This window comes from Agelaius phoeniceus, chromosome 13 (genome assembly GCF_051311805.1).
Source record: "Agelaius phoeniceus isolate bAgePho1 chromosome 13, bAgePho1.hap1, whole genome shotgun sequence".
Lineage (NCBI taxonomy): Eukaryota > Metazoa > Chordata > Aves > Passeriformes > Icteridae > Agelaius > Agelaius phoeniceus.
This window is the reverse complement of record NC_135277.1, coordinates 11,792,386-11,814,978: the sequence shown is the minus strand read 5'-3', so window position 1 is coordinate 11,814,978 and position 22,593 is coordinate 11,792,386. Positions and strand designations below refer to the sequence as shown.

Here is a 22,593-nt window from a genome sequence, read left to right as displayed (position 1 = left end):
AATGTGTTATTTATCACTTCCTACCAAAAAGTACTGAGATAACTTTTCTTTACTGTGAAAGAGCCATCTTGAGCTATTTTCCTCTTCCATGTTGAAATAAATAAGCTACTGGAAAAAATGCCACCTTCCCTCTGTGAGTGCACTGCCCACAGAGCTGAACCAGGTGACTGATGGACTACAATCTACTGCAGTCCTGATGTCTGCCATTTATTACTGAGCAGCCTGAGTGAAAACACTGCATTCCAAAAAGTAAGAGCATCAGACAGCACTGGTGCAAAAGAAGCAATTTTGTTTAACCAACTGTTTGCAAAACACAGATACTTATGCTGTACCCTTTGCACTAAGAACTCACTGAAAGGTTTCTGCACCAGCAAACATTCTCCTTCAAGAGTTCAGCACATTAAGGAGGCATGATGTCCCCTGCAGATTTGTTTTCAGATAGAGTAGGTGATTTGCACCCAGGAGACTTCAGCCAGTACAGTGTAATTCATGCTGAGGCATGACAAAAATAACTGTACTACTGTACTACATTTGCTTAGGGAGACACTAACTTACTGTAATGTTTTCAATGTTACATAAAATATGTTGATTACTGATAACCTTTAACCTCTGGCAGTGGGAAATGTAAAATGTATCACTGCAGAACTCCTCACTGCCTTTGAGTACCAGCTTGCTCTAACACAAACTACAGAAATCAATGAGCCTGCTCAGATATTGAATATTCTGGCCATCCTGAAAAGCCACAGATGCAAAGAAGCAAAATTTCTTTGCACTACTGCATCAAACTGCATTTCATATTGTTCTAAAGGGGTCTGTGAATTCTGGGAATGTCTGCTCAGCAGTAGCGTCGTACGTTTAAAACTTGGCAGATAAATGCACTTCTGAATCAAGCTCTTGTGTGCTGACTCCCAGTGACTATAGACTGAAGATATTTGTGCTAACACCATGGCAAATCAATACCAAAGAGAAGAAAATACTCCAATCACTTGGAGGAAAAGCAATATTCTGTACCTCTGGATTCTTCACTGTTGCCCGCTGCATTTTGTCCTTCATTTTTTGTAGAATCCTTTGAAACTTCATATTCCTTTTCCATCTTAGCTGCTTCTTCCTTTGTACTGTCTGCTTCTTCACTGCTCTTGTCTAAAGAAACAACAAAAGCAAAGAATTTTGTATCAAATGCCCAGGAACATTTCCCAATTACATCAATACAATCTTGGCAAGTAAAGCATTTTGGCTGCTGGTTGAGGAAGAGCCTCATTGGAGCCTGTCCCAAAGTGGTTCCTAAAGGTCATCTCTACTCCAGACCTCTGGAAAGAGGAATGCTTGTTTCTGCTCTCACAAACAATAGCTGAATACAGGTGACTGCAATGCAAAGGCACATTTCTTTGTGCAGAGAAAAAAATCTGTGAAATTTGCATTTGCAACATTCAAAGTCGACAAATAATGCTTTCTCATTATTATTTTAATCTCAAAAAGCACTGATACAGCTTGCTTTTGTATATGTGTAACATCTGGACTCCAGTGAAGAAAAAGAGAGTGAATACACTTCTCAAAGACTGGGCAATTAAGTGAAAATTTCTCTCTTGTTGTGTGCTTGGACAACCAAGCTATGGCTTGGTACAGGTCCTTGAGACACTGTGGCTTTAACAAGCAGTCTGGCTGCCAAAGCAATTAGCATACTTTTAACTGAAAAGGTTAAAAAAAAGTGTTATTCCAGAAAAGAAAATTGTAGACTAAATACCTGCTGTTAGTTTTGTCCTGGTTTTAGTGGAAGGGTTCTCAAGCTTCTTCTTTGTCTGCTCAGCTATCATTGTATCTAAGTTTTCTGGAAATCAAAGCAAAACAAAACCAAACCCCAGTTATTCTCCAGTGGATAAGATGCAGAATCCATACTACATTTTCCCCAACAGCAGTGTGAATGGGAAGTAGAAATCTAAAAGAACAGCCTTCATCCTTGCCCCTGAACAATTAATGCAGAGCCGATGCTACAAGAACCAACAAATATTAAATACTGATCAATTTTATTTAAAAAATTAACAACTGAATCATGACAATGTGAGTACCAAATAGTGCCAACATGCATAAAGTCAGTAAAAATGTGCATCATATTCCATATTTCAGTCATGTAAGTCACAAAATACTGATGGCTATCTGTAGCAAATTTATTCTGATGAAAGCAATGAAAGGCTTTAATTAACTTCACAAAAAAGACAAGACTATGAAATATGTGCTTCATCCTGGTGGGAAAACACTATCCCAAACTGCCTGTGTGTCTCAATTTTATATGATTTCATTAGAAAATAAACTCTAGTAAAAGGTTTAAATTATATTTAGATGAAATAAACATGTAAATTGAAGAGATGAAAACAAATACTTTCTTAAGTTGCTGAAGTCAAGCATTTACCTGAAAACCAACTAGACAGCCATGGCCATGTATACAGCTCTAGAAGACTAGAAAATGTATTTCCATGCAAATTTCAGGGCTGAATTCATCTAATTTGAAAGTAAAAGCACCTCTTCATAAAGATGGATGTTTCAGATATAAACATTGTATGGTTATGTGGGAAAAAAAGTCCTTTTGGTACTACACTTGGTAGATATTCAAAATACAGAGCACCCACAACCTGCCACGTTTCCTCAGTCATATTATGGATACAGTGTAGAATTTTCCTTCCTTCTATTATCTTTTAAAGGTTCAGTTAAACACGGATTCAAAATTTCATACAAACTATCTTGTTGGTGGGTATTTTTGAGAGATTTAGTTTTAAAATTTATCAAAATTCCATTTATATAAACAGCTGAAATATTCAGTGTGTGATGTGGGAACTGTGGCAGAATAGATATAATAAGGCTAATAATATTTTAAATCATATTTTCTGTATAAGGGCAGTATTTTATCCAACAGCTGGGAGCAATTTTTCCATTAGAAAGATACTCAGCACTGAAACCTAAGGAGTAGTCTTTTAGTAAGCATATTTCTCTTTGTGGCAGATCAGCATAAGCAATTGTGCCTCCCATCTGATGAGAAATCACATAATCCTGTCTGCCTGCATCCTTTATATGTTGTTATTTACATAAAATTAAAATGTAAGCAGTATTTGTTGGCACCCTGCCTGATTGCACCCTCTCAATTCTACATCACATCATGGGTTTTTTTGTGAATATTTTCATTTGGTACATATCCCTTTAATGTGATTTCTGACCTTGCCCCATATGCCCTATCCAGAACAGGTCTGGGCTGTGTTACAAGCTGGATCAGACATCCTGGTGAAATAAAAAACAAGCTAGAATTATAGTGGTGGTACTGATGCCCCACTAATCACTTGATCCAAAGCTTATTGAAAGGACTGTAAACATCCCTTTCAGTTCATGTTAAGATTCTATTTTTCATCCTGAATCAGTACCACACTAGTTTTTCAACAGGAATATAAGGATTTCTCTGTTGCAAGAGGCACAATTTTCAGGATAAGATTCCACAGTTAAGAGCTTAAAAACCCTTTGTAAACTCAAACGAATAGATTATTCTCCTTCACTAATTCATGCAAATGCAAAAATGTCACTGATTTTGGAGCTTAATCCAGCATGTTCTATTAAATTAAGCTTAATTTTAAAAAATGAACGTATTAAAAAAATTAAAATATTACTCATATATAAATGCCTTTCATGTTCTTCCTTTAAAGTGTCTGCATTTAGGCAGTAAGTTTCTATTAGCAGGAAATAAAAAGACTCCACCAAGAGATAGATTAATAACCTGCCAAGACATCTTTAGATTTAAATGTCTGACACTGATATTTCTGCAAGTTTTTGTTCTGTTGATGGACTGTAGTGTTTAAAAGTTGTCCATATATCCACATACAGCATGTGCTACTGCAGGCAATGGGACTCATACTCCTCCATTATTTATTCATTTCTATAAATAGCTTCAGGAATTCTACAGTTTCTCTGAGTCCTTTGATTTGGGTAACAATTTCCTGTGAGTCCACTATCACTCCTTGGTGAGTACAGAATTGCTTTCCACCCCATGAAGCATAATAAGGCAATGCTAATGACTGAGCTTTGCCACTAAAGCCAGACTGAATACCATGATCACTGTGCTCCATTCTCAAAGCTTTGTTTTGTCACTAAGGATGCAGACACACTTACAAGACAGGCCTTTTACCAGGCACTGCATTTGACAGGAGAAGTGGTGGAGTTACCCTGCCAGCTGGATGGCACATCCACATGGATCTGAACATTTCTAATCAGCTGCATTTCCTGAGTGATAGAGTCCATGTTTGAGGGGCTTGTTTGATGTGCACCCTAGAGAAAATATTGCCAGATAATCCCAGTTCTTCCTGAACAGGATTTATTGCTCTTGCTCTGCATCCAAAGTATTGCTTTAACAGCTGGTATTGTTTCAAAACATGTTTGTACCTGCCATGTGTGGCTGGGCCAGGGCTGAGCAGTGTTTGCTCTGAGTTCCACTGATGGAGTGAATCATCCTCTCGAGTGAGCTGTGCCTGTGAGCAGCTCAGCAACGCTGTCCTGGCCAGGTCTAACAAGGATTGATTACTTTTCTGGTGCTGTCTCCTTGGCAACCTCATTTGCACAGAGGAAGAGCTTAGAAAGGTACTGACCTTTCTACACTGCTGGCCACTTATTTGAAATGGCACTAATTAAAACAACAGGACAATAACTACTGAGCTAATGGAAGTGACCCAGGCTGGTAAATAGGTCAGTGCTCTGGCACAGCTTTCTGCAGAGCAGGATAATCTCATCATCCAAGCAGATACCAGAGTCACAAGATCTGCTCTCTGCCTTGCCTCACTTTCTAACTGCTCTTTGATCTGGGGTGACTCACTGAAGCATTCATACTGCAGGAGGGCTTCTGTTTTGAGTAGGCTTTCTGAGACATCCTATGCCCAGTTCCTACACACTGATAGATGCTCTTAATTCCACCAGAAAATGCAAATTCCCGGCAGTTTTGAAACTCTAAAGTCCCTCAAGTTGGGCATCCAAAAATCTGAACTGCATAAACCCAAAATGTTTTATCTTTACTCTGGGAGAATGTACTGTGGTTACACTCTCCATGGGAAAAGATACTACATGGATAACTATTACAAATTAAATTTGTTCTTATTAGAGAGGCAGAAACTAACATATCCATCTGAGTATTTAATGGAATTGGTAATGGAAGCCTCACATGGACCTTTCTCAATAGACAGATTCATGGTGTTTTCCAAACTCTTGCAAATTTTCCTGCAAAGGGTTTTTTCTTCTGCATAATTGTCCTGTACCTGGGAGGCAGTTTCACATTCTATCCTGACCAAATTGACTGAAGCTGAGATTCTATGTCATTAAATTGCCACAGAAAGACCTGCTTTGCTGTTCTGTTTTCATGCAGCATAAAAAGACTGTTTATTAAAAGAGAAAATGGATCATCAAGGTACTTAAGATCACTTTTAACACTAGCTAAAAAATTAGTTTACTTAATGAGTTCATACCCTCCAACTGCTTCAGCTGGAAAGCTTTGTGCTGATGACTGCTTTTGTGACATGCACATATTTCAGGCACTAAGAAACCACAGCTCTGCTAGGGCTTTTCTGTCTCCTGTTGTAGATGATCCTTAAGAGTTTGCAAGGCCATTTTCCATCTGTGAAAAATCTCTAGATATCTCAGCATTTGTTGGGACTATTCTATGGGAAGAGTATGTCTGATTAATTCTTTGGACAAGTGCATGTCCAAGAACTGTCAATATCCATTGGATTTTCCCCAGTGTAGCCAAAAGCAGAGTTTGACCTTTGGGCAGCTCTAGCTGTATCAAGCATATGTCACATAAACTACTAAAACTGTGATGAACAAGAGAAATTCCTCCATTGTGGAATTACAGATGGGTCTCAGCCTTGCAAATCTCCTGCTGCTCTCCAACTCCCTGCCTTACATGTCAAGATAGGGAGTTTTCTTTCTGAATCTCCCTGTCTGACTGATTTGATGTGATAGTGGCTGAAGCCTAATGCTGCCATGAGGAGTGACACGCCAGGTGACAAGTCCCAGCTCATGGCATCACTTGTAAAGAGATTACAGGTGAGATGGTCAGAATGATCTGAAATTAGGACAGCAACAGTATCACTTGGCAATCAGGTTAAAAGCAACTCCAAAAGTAAAACACAATTAAATAGATGTGCTTTGAGGTAAACATAGCTCTAACTAAGTGTCCTTTATCATCTTTATTAAATTCCCTACCTCACAGGCTATTTTTCAGATTTATCCTTTTAATATTCTACAGGCATTTCTTTTGCATTACTGCAGGACTCTTAGAGCTGTGTGGTGCAGTCTTTTGCTAATCCTTTCCTGTGGCCTGTGCACACATTTTCTGTGTTTTCACAGCATGCCCTTCACAAGCATGATGGTTTGGGACTGAAGCAGCACAGAGCTGCCTCTCCTGCAGGAGTGGGATGGAGTTTTAAATGTTCAGTGACACCTTCTTTACCCCACACCCACATAATCATCTCAAACTTATGGTCTCAGTGCCCAGCTGTCAACAGAGTGGCTCTGAATTCAGAAAGTAGGGAGGGGTTTATGGAGATATTAAATACAGTGAGAAAAAATAAAAGCTTTGCCCTCCTTTAGAAACACCAACCACTTGGGAGGGTGCAAAACCTAGTTTTTCAGGAACAAAGCAATATATTTGTCAAATAAGATACTATGAGAAGATGGAGATTTCCATCCAGTTGGGAAAGCACAGAAGAGGCAGTGAAGGGAAATGAAAGAAGAGGCAATATATTTGCAAGAAATAATTGTAAATTTAAATGGTAGGCAGTGACAAGCAGAGGAATGAACTGTAAAGTATTTATTTAGATTCTTGAACACATGATTTGATAGTCATGCAATGTGGTGGGAAAAGCAATTAGTGAGACTAAAACTCCTGGATCTCTCCCAAAACATATCTGAGAAGATTTAGAACATGTGGACACAAAAATACTACACCCTCACACACAATGTCACCCTCAGGTGATGCTCGGTTTCATGTATTGTGTAGTGGGGTCACAGACTTTCCACACCATAGCCACCCATTTGTTTTATTATGCAGTGAGTCTGAATGGGGGAAAATAGGAGGTAAGATCTAAGTAGTGGAGAAAAAACCACATTCATGTGTTTATTTAAATGCAGAAGTAGCAGGGGACAGCCATGGAGGAGGTTACAGAAAGGACAGCTATAAAGGGGCAGTGAGATCTGCAATCAATATACTTCCCAGATTCCAGTCTTGCCTGGGATCTTTACACACTCTCTGTCCCCACATCATTTTATCTTAAATCCATGCAGATTCATCTTGGGTTTAACTATTTGCATGTACTTTACAGAACCACTGCTGCTCCTCAGTATTCAGCTCACTTTCACCATCTGAGGTGTCTCTGATTTCTACTTTTCAGATATAGTACAGTATACTGGCATCTGTGTGACTTTAGTTCATCAGATAAAAAACAAACAGCAGAGAAAAGAGCTGCCTGAAATTAAATTACTCCCACTGGCAGCTGTATGCATCATTCACATGATAAATACTGGGTAAGGAAAATGACTAAAAGGCAAATTAAGGTAGGGAAAAATTTGTTAAATAATTTAATGTTTATGAAGAAAATTTGCAGTAGCAACAAAGAGACCTTTGGAAAAAAGGATTTTTTAAAAGAAAAAGATGGTATTATGCATAAATGGTTCCCTGCATGAAATACAGTCAGTGCCCTTCAGGGCCCAGGTGAAAATGAACAAAAGGTCCACATGACACTGTCCATATTCCACTTGTAGCCTCTGGCTCTGCTTTAGCCTTCCCTCACCCTCTGAAATCACAGTCTGCATTGGGGAGCATCAGCTTATGATCCCAGTGAGGAGAGGAAAGATGATGCCAGAGTGGGCTGTGATCTGCACTCTGCCTCACACTCTTGGCTCTGTGCCTGTTCTTGGCTAGCTAAACAAATATCAGGATCAGATCTTTGGCCTGCAGCATCTGTGCTGATGAGAATGTCAGGCATTAGTCACATTATTCACACAAGTTCTCCTCTCCCAGGAAAAGGCCAGATTGTGGCTACTGTGCACTGGCATACAATGGGGAAATCACAGAGCTTTGCCTCCATCAGAAATGGAGCTGTGGGAGGTACCAAGAATGAATGCGAGAGGCTCAACAGCTATTTCATATTCCTTAGTGTGGAGAGGCAGGGACATGTCAAAAATCAACAGAGTAGACTTTCTGCCTCTTCTCCTTCCCCTTTCACACAGGCTCAGTCTGCCTAAAAGACAGCATCATAGTAAAACAATATCCCAGCAGTTCTTTAGGAAAGGACCAGACTAACGAGTGCCCGTACTCCTCGGCAGAGCTCCCCATGAACAATCCATCCCCCAGGGCTCCTGTGTCCTGCAGCTTGGTCCTCTCCCTGCTGTCCACGAAGAACAAATGATGTGAGGGTGGAAAAGGTAAACAGAGACATCTGTTCATGCCCATTTCTAACACACACAGTCTCCTACTCAGTCACGGGGGACAGTGTGGATTCTGACAGTGAGTCATTGCCAAAGGGAGAGGTGTGAGAGGTGGCTGTGGTTTGGTCTAGGGAAGAAGGCAGCTGGGACTCAAACACTGCTCTCTGATCAGCTGGAATGATTTCTCTATTTCCCTCCTAAATAAAAGGGGGTTTGTCCCTCAACCAGTCTGCTGTGGGCTGTGTGTTCTACACTGTGGCTCCAGTAGTCTAAATACCACAAGGAGGTAAAAAGTGGCATCCCCTTCAAATAGAGAAAAGCTAAAGAGTTCTTAATTTTCTTCCCAGTCCTTTGCCCCTTTCTTTTCTCCAGCTGTGGATGACACTATTTCTGTATCTCACAGATGTATCTGTGACATAGAGAAGTAATGATGGCAAAAGTTTGTGCTACATATGCTATTGAATCCACACAAGGCTACAATGAGCACATAACTAATCTGCATTTTTAGGGTAACAGTTTATTGAGTAACATATTTTTCACTTGGTTGGGGGGCAATGAATACATTTGCTACAAATCTACTCTTGTAAGCAGCACACAGCAGGAGAATATAATTAATCTACTGTGTAAAAAGGATTCATGTATACACACTGGTGTCTCTTAAGAATTTGTCTATCATCTCTGAAAGCTTTATTTTTTATGGCCCCAAGCCTCTAATTGTAAATATTTCCTAGAATGGTTCTAAAAATCACTCATTATTTTGGTCTTATTAGTGGGAGATGATTTACAACAGTATCTGAACAAATTGGCTGAAACCATTTGTTCCTGTTTCTAAGCTGTATTATTAAAATAAATCTACAAAACTATAGTTTACATAATTACTATAAATAGAGCTTTTATCAAGAAGGCAGTGGACTGATATGCCTACATTTTAAAACTAGTTAGATAGCCTGGCATACACAGGGAAAGTCACTTGTCATACAAAAAATTCTTTGTGTGGTGTAGATGAAGCTTTCCTTTAATATTTATCTGGTCTGTGATAGCTGGCTTTGGTGGAAAGGCTATCAGAGTGAATCTCCATCATGTTACTCAACAGACAGAAGGAAAATGAAGGAAAATGTGATATAAGTCACAAAATAATATTTAAACAGTACAGGTATCTATGCAATGCATGCCTTGTTGTGCTCTGCTGAAATCAAAGTGAATTTTGCTACTGGCTCAAATAGTTCTTTTTCTCTTTTTCTCACTCAGCACTGTGAAGGATATTGTCCTTTCAGTTGTCCATGGAGTATCAGATATTTATTCATCAGTATCAGCTATTTATGCAATATAAATGTTATGAATGCCATGAATAATGAAATATTTTATGCTGAATCAGTCATAACTTATCTGAAAGCCTCTTACTGCTTTCCACTGGTCACTACGTGGGAGTGTTCCAACACTGCCACTCCCCTCTGCCACTGCACCCTTGCCAACAGCAACATCACTTCAGTAACTGCCCCAAGCCCTTCCCAAAGCTCAGCTTCTTCAGGGACAGCAGCTTCTGCCTCTGGAAGGCTGGGGCAAGCAAGAGGAGCTCAGCTGTTTGGGCAGCGTTTGCTGGATGCTGCCAACAAACCCAAAGGTGGCTAAATTAATACCACAGTTGGATCTAATTCACAAGCCACTTGTGCTCCTGAGATCCTGTGTCATAATTTACTGCCTTATGCTTTCTGTACCAAGCAATGTTTGTCCATTCTTTTAACTGCAAAAATGATTTTAAAGCAGCTTTCAATATTCAGAGGGCAGATGGTTTTTCTAGAAAGATTTCTGAAAGCCTTTGAACGGGCTAGAAATTAATGAGACTTTCCCTCCACAGAAGGATCTGCTTTCTCTAACAGCATTCATAGCTAAGAAAGTAAAGAGTGATAGAAAATTGTGGCATTTTGCCACAGCAGGATAATTATCAAATGAGGTGTACCTCAGCTGAACACACATTTTCTATCAGTTTGTTACAGTCTCTTTAATGCTTCCAGAGCTATACTTCTGAACACATACTGTAAAAGGTAGGCATTACTTTTTCTCCTGATTCATATATATGAATATGCTGGTCTGGGATTCTGTTACAGATTACATTTAGCATATAGAAAGCTTTTAAATATGTATTACATAATATTGAATATATGTCTTAAAAAAATAAACTTATTCCTTGTGTTTCCATGTATGTGCATCTGTGTTTTTCTTGCACCACACTGCAGCTAGACCTTTTGTAACTTAAAGCTAAACCCAATAACATCAGTCACTGCTGCAGCAAAATACTTTCCCCTAGAGTAATATACAATGATGATGACATAATGCTGTGGTTTCCAAATCCCAAGCCAGCTGTTACTGGTATATGCAGTCAAATTCACTCTCTCTGCACCCCTCTGACAGGCAAAAAAGCTGCACCTTGTGACTTGATTCTGTAAATGATTTATCATTTTGAATGTATAATTCAGAGGCTTAGCTTACGCCTGGCTTCAGTCACAGAGCGGGGAAAATTAATTTAGGCAGTTTCCTACTGTAATAAAATGGAGAGAGGATGTAATCCATCTGCACAGACCCAGTAGGTATTTTCCACCAAGTAGCACAGAATCTGCTCACTGATTGTAGACTGAGGAAACAACAAAAAGCCCTCAATTTTTTACATTGATTCCTCTCTCTGACAGGTATTCATACTAATTCCTTTATCTGCTCTAAAAAACCACAGCTGTGTATCAATCTCCTAATCCAAACTGCACCACGATACACAGTGCCTATCCAGCTATTACAGACTATAGAATTTTAATTCAGTAAGAGTGGCAATAAAACTGCTGCCGTGCTTAAGGACAGTGCAACAAGCTAACATGCTCCTGTGGATGCTCTTCCTCATTATTTGAGAGTATTAGCTCAATAAATGAAGGTCAGTTTTAAAGCAATTTCTCAACAGCTAGTCTAAAAAAAGAATACCACAGAAGCAACCTGAGAATCTATGAGAAAGCTTTTTCCACTACAGTAAGTTGCTTTGATGGAGCACAAAATCCACCCCTGCATAAATCACTCATTTGCAAGGCAGAGTCTGGATACATCAGTTGATAGTCTTACTTTAAATCCAGACTAAATCAGACCTCTCAAACTCTTAACCCAATGCTTGCCTTCTGTACTATGTCATTGAGGCAATTTGTTTCCAGGGTTACAGTATCTATTTGCTCAAACAAAAGTCAATGTGAACAACTGCCCTGAATTTTAGCAGGAAAAAGGCATTCCTAGTGTAGCTCCATTATCTGCATGGTCTTGAATCAGGGATGAATTTAGCCTATTAAGTTCTGGCAATATCTGATCAAGTCATAGTATCTTCATTTCTAGAATGACACTGAAACCACTGTGCTTAAAATCAACTATTTCTTTATGTGCATCTTTCTTTAGATGTGCTGGCAGACAGAGAAATAGAGAGATGGACTGAGGCATAAGTTGTCCAAATATTCCAAAATTCAAGGAGATTTCTTGGTCAGATATATCATGAATTCTTTAGAGAGGAGGTGCAATCATGCACTGAATGTGAGTCATTATTCACTGGACCTTTTGTAGGCAAGTAATGGATAATCAATCCATATAGTTACAATTTCATCAATCAAGTATCTGCAATGTAGAAAAACCATTGCCAGTCATCTCTCTGTGACAGGTTGATTTATGAAGCTGAGAAATTTCCCTGATGCAAACAAAAACTTTTTAGACTAATCCAGACCTGAAATACTTCAGAAAAATGAAAGAGCTTTGCAGAGTTTCTACAGATGAGCCCTTCTTCTGTAGGTCAGCTTGTTTAACTAGACAGGCTGCCTACAGCGAATAGAAGAGAGTTTGTCAAAGCCAGGAAAGGTGTGTGAGACACAAACCAGGCCATTCCAAATTCTCTCTTCAGGAAATGGTAACAATTTTACAAAACCTACATAGCCAAATCCACTCTAAAATGGATCCAGGAAAGAGTGCTTCAAAATCTGCTCCTGTGCCAAGATATAACACTCTCCATAGATGAAGGAGTTCTATTTGGTGGATGAATTTAGCATTAGGTCCCATCTAGTCCAGCTACCTACAGTGAGAGATTAAAGGAGTTGAAGGAGTTGAAGTGCTGGATTATTTCTGGGAAATGCAGGTACCTAATCCACTTTAATAGACCAGAGAAGACCCTAATATTCCCCTGACATAAAGTCATTGAAAGAAATTGTGCTTCACAGATACAAAAGTGTAATAATACTCTAAATGCATATCTTTATATATATTACCTTTCCTTCATTAGATGGAAATATTAAAGCAGTATGGAATTGAACATTGCTGTAGGGAATGCTCAATCATTTAAAAGCTTTAGCATTTTCAAATGCTATGAATGAACAAATGAACAAATCTGAAACAGGTTTCATAAGAGCAAGGAAGATGAGAAGATAATTATCACTGCTGGTAGAGGAAGAACACACCATTTATAACAGTTGTATAAAGTATGTACTCTCACCAAGATAGGAAACTCCTTCTTCTGGTGTGATTGTTCCATATTTAACCATCATCTTCACAAAATCAATCAGGGTTTTCATGATAGTTATCAAGGTCTCTTTCTCTTTTGTCTCTGTCTCTGTGTGAGGAGATGAAGCAAAACTAGTCAACCTTCAGGTAACTTGGAAAATCTGTTGTGCAAACTGTGCAAAATTCATGCATCAAGAATGACCTACTCATTAAAAGAGAAAATGCTGTGCTGGATTAGAATGAGAACTTACATATATATTTCTTTTTAAGCTGTCCCTGCAAAGTACATACTTTAAAACATCAGGGGTAGGTTCTTCTTCATAGCTTTTTGTCTTGAGGGGCTGTGTCATAATACCATTGTCTTGGAAGGCCGATGGTATTAATTCCATTTTACAGCTAAGAACACTAAGCACACAAAGATGGAGTGATCTGACAGTTCAAATTGATGGTTGGAGGGCAGATATCGGTAGAGTTTTCTAGAGTATGTAATTTTTCTTTTATTTGTTTGTGAAGTATTTAGTAGATCAGTCTGACTCTGTATGGAAAAGATCTTTTCTCCTACAAGATCCACGGGTTCAATGACAAAAATATAAAGTGTCCCAAATGAGATTGTTACTTGGACAAGTCCATGACCTGCACACTGGGACAACAAAGCATTACCTGACTGGGAGGATCATGACTTCAGGATAGGATACAAAAATTTTTTTTATACAAATAATCAGGTTTTGCCCACTGCTTCTTAGCTTTTCTTTTTCCACTGTGTTTATGTGCTGAACAATATTACTGCTATTTCTGCATTAGCAGCGTGAAACTCCCCCATCACAGTCACACAGGCTTTCCCCACTGCCCAGGCTGTCACTGAAGGACCCAACAGAGCCAGGGCACTGTCAGTCAGGGACAGTCAGAAATAATACTCCCAACCTTGGCAGAGGGCCAGCCACCCTGGAGAGCTGCTGAACAGGCTTTTTATTGCTGCCTGCAATTTAACACACAGCTGTAGGATGCAACTGAATCCTCTCTTCCAGCTCAATACAACCTGACAGATGAACACATAAAGCAGGAGATGTGCAGCCAGTGGGCCTGGTCCTGTTTGCTTCACAGCCTGTTAAACCCAACATGCCTGCCTGCATTGTGAGTAGAAAAAGAAGAACTAGCATGCAGAATTGCCATGGGAAAATTAAAAAGAACAGGAAGAAGAATTTAAAGTTTGTTGATTGGACTTGAGCAAAATGTGGACTCAGGTTTTTTATTTTAGCTCTCCACTCAGGTGCACATGGGGACAATTTGAAGCAATTATTAATGCTCCTGCAGGACAAGGGATCTACAAAATACCACCCCTCATCCCTCCAAAAGTTAGAGAGTGTGTGTGGCTGCAGAGAGTGGGTGTGTGTAGAGGGTGATGACACAGGGCAGTGGCAAGGAGCCACAGTCTTGCCTGCAATAACTGGAAGCTGTGATGTCCAGCACCGGAATAGGAAGAGACTGCAGGGCTTTCACTGCAATAAACAGCAAACCTGTGGTTTGTGGAAAGGCTGGGAGGCTCACTCACACTCATTTACTGGTACCATCACTGTGAGGATCCTACTGTGGCTTACTCGTATCTCTTGGCTTAGAAGACATGGATGTTACTGGAAAGATCTCTGGGGAAAACTACTTGCCAGCTTTTCATCATGTCCTTACAGGAATTAAAAGAATTCAGGACTCCTGAATCACACAGCACAAGATGGGAAGGGCTGTCTAGGTCACACTCTTTGCAGTTCTGAGTGTTGTTCCTGCCAGTCTTTTGCCATCAAAATCACTAATCAAACAAGTTTCTGCTATGTATCTTACAGAACATTTTCAAAGCAACGAGGGAAGCTGTGGGGAAGAGACAAGAGGAGGAAAAAACCAGAGAATCTTAATTTTTAAAATTTTTTCCTAATATTTCTGTAACCACATGACAAGCTTACCTGAGTTAAGACTTTTTAATAATGCATAAAAATTTGGAAAATATTGGAGGTCTTCGAAATTATCTTCAGAAGGCAGCTCATTTCTTCTTTCCAACACATTAGATGATGACCACGTGTTATCCAGTGTATCATCAACTTCTCCATTGATGAAACTATCCTGATCAGATTTGCTTGATGTCTTCACATAAGACATAATTAAAAAAAATAAATCTTTAAGCACATTGCTTTTGATGATAGAGTTAAGAGAGCAAAAATTTCTATCACAACCTCATGCCAACATTGTCCTAATTGCAAAGTGAAGACTATAGTATTTTCTCAGTTATTTCAATTGACATCTTAAATTTTTAACTCATGATTCTTTTTTCTATCAGACAGAATTTCTTTAAGAACACCTCTTGTTTCCAGATTGAACTAACTATTCCCTAAAAAGCACAGTACTAGTACCATCTGGCAAGCAAGACAAAATTATTAGCTAAGAAATTACCATTCTTTCCTGTTGCTTTTCTTTTGTATCACTATCTGCTCTGCTAGCAGAGTAATCAAAATCTTCAGACTCCTTCTCACGATCCTTTGCTTCATTTGCAATGAGCTGTTGTAAAACCTCTGCCACTTCATCTTCCAGGGTATAGGCCTGACTCTCTGTGATCTGTTAAAATATTTGTGCAGAATACTTATAAGATACTGTGCTTTTTCTAGATCAAACATCAATATGAAACCTGATATCAATATGCAAATAGGTTGCTGTATGCTTGCTTCAAAGCTGAGCACAGCCAAATGAGGTGTAATATCTGTGTGTACATATAGACATGCAAACATTTATAACACTCCATACATATACACATAGAAATACACATCTAATCTGTGTATATACATAAATCCCACCCCTTCACACATACAGCCTTCAAACCAAACCTCTTTAGGACTTAACACAGTGGAGTGCAGCTTGAAAGATGGAGCTGCAAGTGTGGCACCTCCCTATATGTGTGTCCATGTGTGTCTATATAGAAATACATATGCTCTGCAACACATCTATGGACAGTTGAATAATTACAACAGAATTCAGTAATACAGAATGGGAAAAAAGCAAACAGATTTCTATGATGTCATTAACATGTTTTTTCTTTGCTTCATAACATCTGTCACTTGAACAAGAAGTCTCCCATGCAGCTGTCCCACAGCTCCCTCTGTAATCAGTGGGGTGCAATACTCAGCTGCAAAATCTAGTGCTCAAAAGATAAGGTGAGTATTTTAAAATATAAAGATCCCAAATGGCAATGGCTAAAGCCATTGAGACATTCAGAGGTCAGAGACAAATCCACTTTTCCTAAAAATCAGTAATGTAAAATATCCTCAACTAGCCAGCAACATTATGTGTGTGCTGATGATCTTACCAGCATTAGGTGGATAGGAATGAGCTCAGACCTTTCCCCCTTAAGTATAGAAAATAAATTAACAATAGAAAAGCACTCAGTGAAAATCAGAAGACAAATTAAAGTAAAAATGAGGGCAGACATGGGAGGAGTACAATCAGTGAATGTTTTTTCAGCATCAGAAACATTCTGAGTTTGGCCTATTTTGTTGCAAAGACATCACAGGAACAACAATGTTACTGCAGAGCTCAACCAGCAAGCCCAAATAGCTCTAGAAATTTGCTTAGACCCTGAGTCCCACTCGCTTCAGACAAAGTGTGCATCTGAATTGTTTTTAGAAAGAGCATTAATCCCATCCAACACACAGTTAAATGACGATTTCCAAGATACTTACTAGCCCCAGATTTAGAAGTTTTGAAACAATCTTGTCAAACACTCCTCTGTCATTTTCCTCATAAATTCTTGCAGCAATTTTTTGAACAATGTCCTCAGCAGTTAAAGGAGTGCCATCTAATTGATGGAGGCCATCTGGGTCGTCTGAAAGGATTACAGTTTTATTGTGTGCTGACCATCCTAACTCATTTAGATTAAACATCTCATTAAAAAATATCTGCCCACATCTTTTTCTCTTCAGAACAAAACTGCATTTTTAGATACATTAGGAATATACTTTGATACCCACTTTGCAAGCCATTAAATCAGTCACAAGGAAAAGTTCTGTCAATTTTCCACATGTGAAAAATATCTTTCTGAGTGGCTTTTCTGAAAGAGCAGAGATGAACCTTAGGAGCTTACTTTCCTGTTTATAGAAAATATTGGTAGAATTTCCATATCCACTTATTTGTGCCTTCCTGGTATCTACTTTCATTATATGGCCACTTAGGTCAGAAGAGTTCATGACAATGGCACATAATCTTGTTTGAATTTCAGCAAATTAACTTTTAATTATATAATTGTTACCTATGGCAAATAATATCATTGTGACAATGGGAAAGGCAATACAAGGAGTGAGCTTTGGTCTGTGATCAGCATACTTTGATATAATTAAAAATATCCTGAGCTAAATGCTGTTTACAATTCTCAGAAGACTCACTTAAACTACAAGTCAATTAACTACTCCTGTAGCAAAGGCAAGTATTCTTTGGCCTTTGGTAATTTCTTCTAGGTTTGTGATTATGAGAATTATCTACAACTGCACATAATATTTGGAATAAATATATGTGATTTAGCTGCATATAGCAAATGGCACATAATGTGCTTCTTCCTCACAAACCAGAATAAATACATTTTCATCCAAAAATATGTCCCATTTTCCTTCTATCAAATCTAAATTGCTAAAAGACATTACAAATTACACAATTAGACTTTCCTCCACAGAAGTCTGTTAAAATCTGGAGCAATTCTTTTGTACTGTGTTTCAATAACCTAACTGTAATACAACAAGCAACTGGAAACAATTGAAACTGCACTCCAGCAACAAATAGAACTCATGTTTAGTGGTGAAGGCAACATTCATGAAAGCAATCAGTTTGCAAGAGAAATCTAACCCAGAAGTCACTGAAAGATGATTATGGAATACCTTGGAATTTATAATCCAGGCCGCTTTTAGTGGAGTCAAAGTCATCCACAAGCCTGCGGTTCTTGGTGGAGTCTGCATCATCAATGGCCACTTGCTGTTCATACAAAGAGCTTCTAATTGACTCCCTCTCCTTCTCATTCCTTTCTCTTTCTGCTACTGATTTGAGCAGGTTCAGGTCATCAACAAAGGAATAGTTCCTGAACTCTGGCTTGTTTTCTGGAAAATATATCAATATCAACATAACATAAAGTCTTATACCTCTTTGAATACTGTTATGAATATTGTTATAAAATCAGGAAAGATATTTTACCTGTGGGAGCTATTTTCCTATTCTTGTCTGCCTCAGCTTCAGCAATCTAATATACAAAAATAAAGCAAATAAAATAGCAAACAGGTAGAAGGAATAAAATGTGTGATCTCTTGATTTATCAGTATTAGCAGAGGACTTAATGCCTGATTTTCACTCTTACTAAGAAGTTTGCCTGAATAAGTAGAACAGGAATGGGCACTGGAGACTTTCATCAGTACCATCCATCCTCTGATCAGAACCAGACATTACGAGAAGCTGCATTTTAAGATAAATGCAAGTTACATTTTCCTTCTTCATTCCAAGCTCTCATGCTATATTCCCATAGGACATCAACAGAAAGGCATGGCATATCTGTGAGCTGTTGGAGCTAGCAAAATGCTTTTAGAATGCTGGACAGTGAAAGTCTATATGCCAGTTCTTAAAAATTATTGAAACCCTATTTTGTATCTAACCCCATTAATAATCACTTTACTGACAAATCTATTTTTTACCCATTCATTAGCCATTCATGATATTCATGGATCAAGTACCTGAAAGGCTAAAAATATATATAGGAATTCCACAAAAAAAAAAAAAAAAAAAAAAGTAAATATTTTTTATTTCACTCACCTGTTCTTCCAAAGGTCTTTCTACACTTAATTGTCTGTTGTGTATAGCTTTATCTAGAATAAACACACACACACACATATATGTATATATATACTCAGTTATATGATACATGCAACTACAAAGAGACAGGACATTTTTCCTTAGTTTACAGTTTTCTCCAATACAGCATGGTGTCTTAAATAGGATGCCAACTGCATCCTTTATTTTTTTTTCTTGCAAAAACAATTCAGCGTTCCTAGAAAAATGGGAACACAATAAAAAAAGTCAAACCTTTAAACAAAGATGATTGGGGCAGAGAGAGATTTTCTGCAGAAGACAGAAATACAGGTATAGACTCAGCAACCTCTTTCTGATCAGAAAACTCACGAATTGAGGAAAAAAGTGCCGGGGGAGATTGACTAAAATAGCAATAATCGGATTGGCACAAGCAAGAGATTAAAAATCTCCTCCATCCAGAATACAGCGGGAGACTGGGAGAAGCAAAGACTTGTGCAGACACTGATGTAGAATGGATGAAAACATTGCTTGGAAAAGACGGAAAAAATTCGGAGCTTTTCCCTCTACCAGCACCTATCCCTTCACTTTAATATTAGATTGCAGCTTCAGTGATCGGTGTCTTGCCGCCTTGGGATCTCATTGCTTTTAGCCAAGCGGAAGGAAAGTTGTGACCATCCTCTATCTCCATCCCGCAGAACTTTCCCCACCCGCGGCCGAGGGCAGAAGGCTCGGGGCGGGCGCTTACCTGTGCCCGCGGGTCTGGGGAAGCCGTGCCCGCGGCTCGCCAGCAGCGCCAGCACCTGCAGCGCGACCGCCAGCCCGGGGAACATGGTGCGGCCGGGGCCTGCCTCGCACCGGGAGCCGCCCGCGGGAGCCGCCCGGCCCGGCGGGCGCTGTCCGGCCCGCGGTGCTGAAGCTCGGGGAAGCCGCTGCCCGGGGCTCGGCCCCTCGAACCCGCGCCCGCAGAAATGGTCGAGCCCGGCCCCGGCGGCGGCCCCGGGCACGGGGAGGAGCGGGGGGCGGGCCGGGCCCGGAGCATGCGCGGGGCCCTCGCTCCGCGGCCCGGGCAGCGGCAGCGGCAGCGGCGGCTCAGGAGCGGGCTTGGCGGCACCCACCGGCCCCAGGCGGCACCCACCGGCCCCAGGCGGCACCCACCGGGTCCTGGCGGCACCCTCCGGGCCCGGGAGGCTGCGCTCACAGCCGGGCTGGCAGCGAGCGGAAAGCCGGTCCCGCACAGTCGACTTGTGAATCACTGCCTGTCATCTGCTCAAAGCCTCTCCACAGAAAAGGCACAGTCGGCCGTGATTCTTACGACAAAGAGGGGACGTGGAAAGTTTAATTATAGTACATCCTGCTCTTTAAAATTTAGGATTTAAAAAAGCAGAAGCACAAATGACAATAACCATGTAAGCTATTTCTGAATGTTTTTAATATTAAAATGTAGCCCTTGTTGGCGCAGAACACCAACAAATCCCCAGGGATCGGAGGAAGACATTTTCAGCAGTTCGCGGCAGAACAAAGGATTGCAGCGGTAGCGCTTTTCAGAACTACAGAAGCTGCTTCCAAAATAAATCACAGTGTTCTTTCTTCAGAAAAGAGCTCATCATTCTGTAGTCACAAATGCACACACTCAGGGAGCAGACGAAAATACTTAAACATTAGAAATCTCAGTTCTTGCTGACTGCTAAAAATGGCTAAAAACTGTCTGAAGACATGAAAAGGACCAGTGCTTTCACAAGTGAAAAGCAGGAACACAGCCGAACTGTTCATTCCTTTATCAATGAATATATACACAGTACTATAGCATCAACTGTGAAGAACACACAAAAAAGAAGGATAATTAATTTAACCACAAGCACTAAAAAGAATTGCAATTTTTTTCCCTTAGCAGCCACTGTACATTACAGTCAAGCCTTTGCATATAATTTAGATAAAATGATGCTCTAGTTTGCATCAGATTCACTTCTATAAATCAGTCTTCCACATCCAGAGCAATGAAAATAAATTCCAGAAATGTACTGATAGCCCCAGAATCCTCACTTTTTACCAGGCATGGTAATTCTTGGAGCTGAGCCAGAGTTAGGAATTACAGGATATTTTGGATAAAAATCTTTTAAGCATAGTTGCATGTAAGAAGAAAACATCCTTATTTACACATCGCTTGGTGACCTACAAGGAAAACTTTGATAATAAACAGATCCTTCCCTCATTTTAGAAGCACAGAAGACAAGCAGCTTCCACAAGGAAGCATAGAGTAACCTCCTCCCCTGCCATCTTCAGCAGATGGGCATGTACAGCAACAGGAACCTCAAAGCTACAGAATAGTGCTGATAAAGACAAATTAAAAGATCAATTCTTACTTCAATGTGGTTTTATATTGCATCCCAGTCTGGAATTAATTCAACAGTTCATTGCCTGTGTAATGTTTTCAATGTAACAAAAACATGGACTTTGTCTCCAGGTACCCTTCCTGATGTTTACTTCATTCCACTCAAACATTTTTCACAAGGCATTGTTAACGTGCATCCATTGCTAAGACTCTACACATTTCTCATTCAGTCAAAAGTACTGAACAATTCAAAAGCAGTGAGTATTTTAAACTTGCTGAAAGGAAGGTGTCTGTCAAGCAGTCAGGAAAAGGAGTTCTAATTAGAGACAACAGCATGAAGAAGGTCAAAAACATGCCTGTTTATGTGATATATCCACATACGGCTTTTTGGGTATAATGATACATCTAATTGTGTTCAAATGTGTTTGTTTTGCAGGATACCCTTCTGTTTATGTGATAATTGTTTCTATTTCTGTGAAATAATTTCTGTATTATTTCCCAGATCCATACGGTTTATTTCCTTGGTGCTGAAGTGTCTCCTGCTTTGGCAAGCCTCTCTAACAAGGGATGATGAGGACAGGGCAGGGCTGGGACTGATGGTGGGGAGAGAAGAGAATTCAAAACCTGCCATCCCTAAAGCTTCAGACACAAATCCTTTCCCTGTTCACGGGCACTGCCAGCCACGTGCTGCAGCTGTGGGCACAGAGCACACTGGCACTGCCCCCTCTGCTTTGGCACACTGGTCCCCCTGCTCCTTGGTGGTGCCCTGGTGAGCCTGTGTGACATGTGACAGATAATACATAATCTCTGCTAATTATGACAAAGTAGGTTTAATCCTCACAGAAAAATGACTGGGTAAGAGTGCTGTATTTGTTTCTCATTACACCTGTTTCATTTGGCATCATTTGCATCATCTACTACTACACACTCCTCTGCCAGTGCAGAGACAACGTGATGAAGAGCACAAGCTCTTCTATTTTGGGTTCTATTTTGGCTCATACACAATCAACCCATTTTCTATTCTGGAACTCTTTATTTCCAGCTATGTGAAATGAGCCAGAAAGAATACCACTTGCCTATCAGATGCCAAGGAGAACTCAGAGGAATGGCAATTAGAGTGTTTCTTGGTATGGTGAGAGCAGTTGATACGAAGTGTAGAGAAATAACTGGAATGCAGCCTTTCAGTGCTACATCTGCAGTTGTTTTATAACCACACTTCAAAGTTTTCCCTCTAGCTGATGAAAAAAGAAGGCAGATGAAAGCAGGAAAAAGGCACAACAAGCCACCTTGCCAAGTTTATGCCTAGATGGTAGACATCCCTTACTTCTGTGGATTTGCTTTCTCTATCTCATATAATACAAATGATATACTAAATAACACAGTGCTTAAAAGGAAAAAAAAAGTGTTGGAAGAGTTACTGGTGATCTTTATGCAAGGCATTAGGTGTATCTATAATCATCTGACTATAAGTCATGTATTTTGCACATATGTGTGCACTA

The 22,593-nt window shown here is 39.8% G+C and overlaps 1 protein-coding gene across 3 annotated transcripts in view; it reads right to left on the bottom strand.

Moving 5' to 3' along the window:
• Nucleotides 1-19,786, bottom strand: part of SCG3 (secretogranin III) — a 28,151-nt gene extending 8,365 nt beyond the window's left edge. For 2 of the 3 annotated variants that reach the window (XM_054642400.2, XM_054642401.2), the window contains exons 1-10: nt 19,511-19,786; nt 18,769-18,821; nt 18,160-18,205; nt 17,850-18,065; nt 16,665-16,807; nt 15,385-15,546; nt 14,901-15,078; nt 12,944-13,060; nt 1,742-1,825; nt 1,012-1,140 (exon numbers count right to left, since the gene is read on the bottom strand). In XM_054642400.2, the coding sequence (XP_054498375.1) occupies nt 1,012-1,140; nt 1,742-1,825; nt 12,944-13,060; nt 14,901-15,078; nt 15,385-15,546; nt 16,665-16,807; nt 17,850-18,065; nt 18,160-18,205; nt 18,769-18,821; nt 19,511-19,595 (1,213 nt within the window). In that variant the 5' untranslated portion in view covers nt 19,596-19,786. The remainder of the gene's footprint in view (nt 1-1,011; nt 1,141-1,741; nt 1,826-12,943; nt 13,061-14,900; nt 15,079-15,384; nt 15,547-16,664; nt 16,808-17,849; nt 18,066-18,159; nt 18,206-18,768; nt 18,822-19,510) is intronic. The other variant, XM_077185690.1, reaches the window with a different exon arrangement.
• Nucleotides 19,787-22,593: the final 2,807 nt, after the last annotated feature.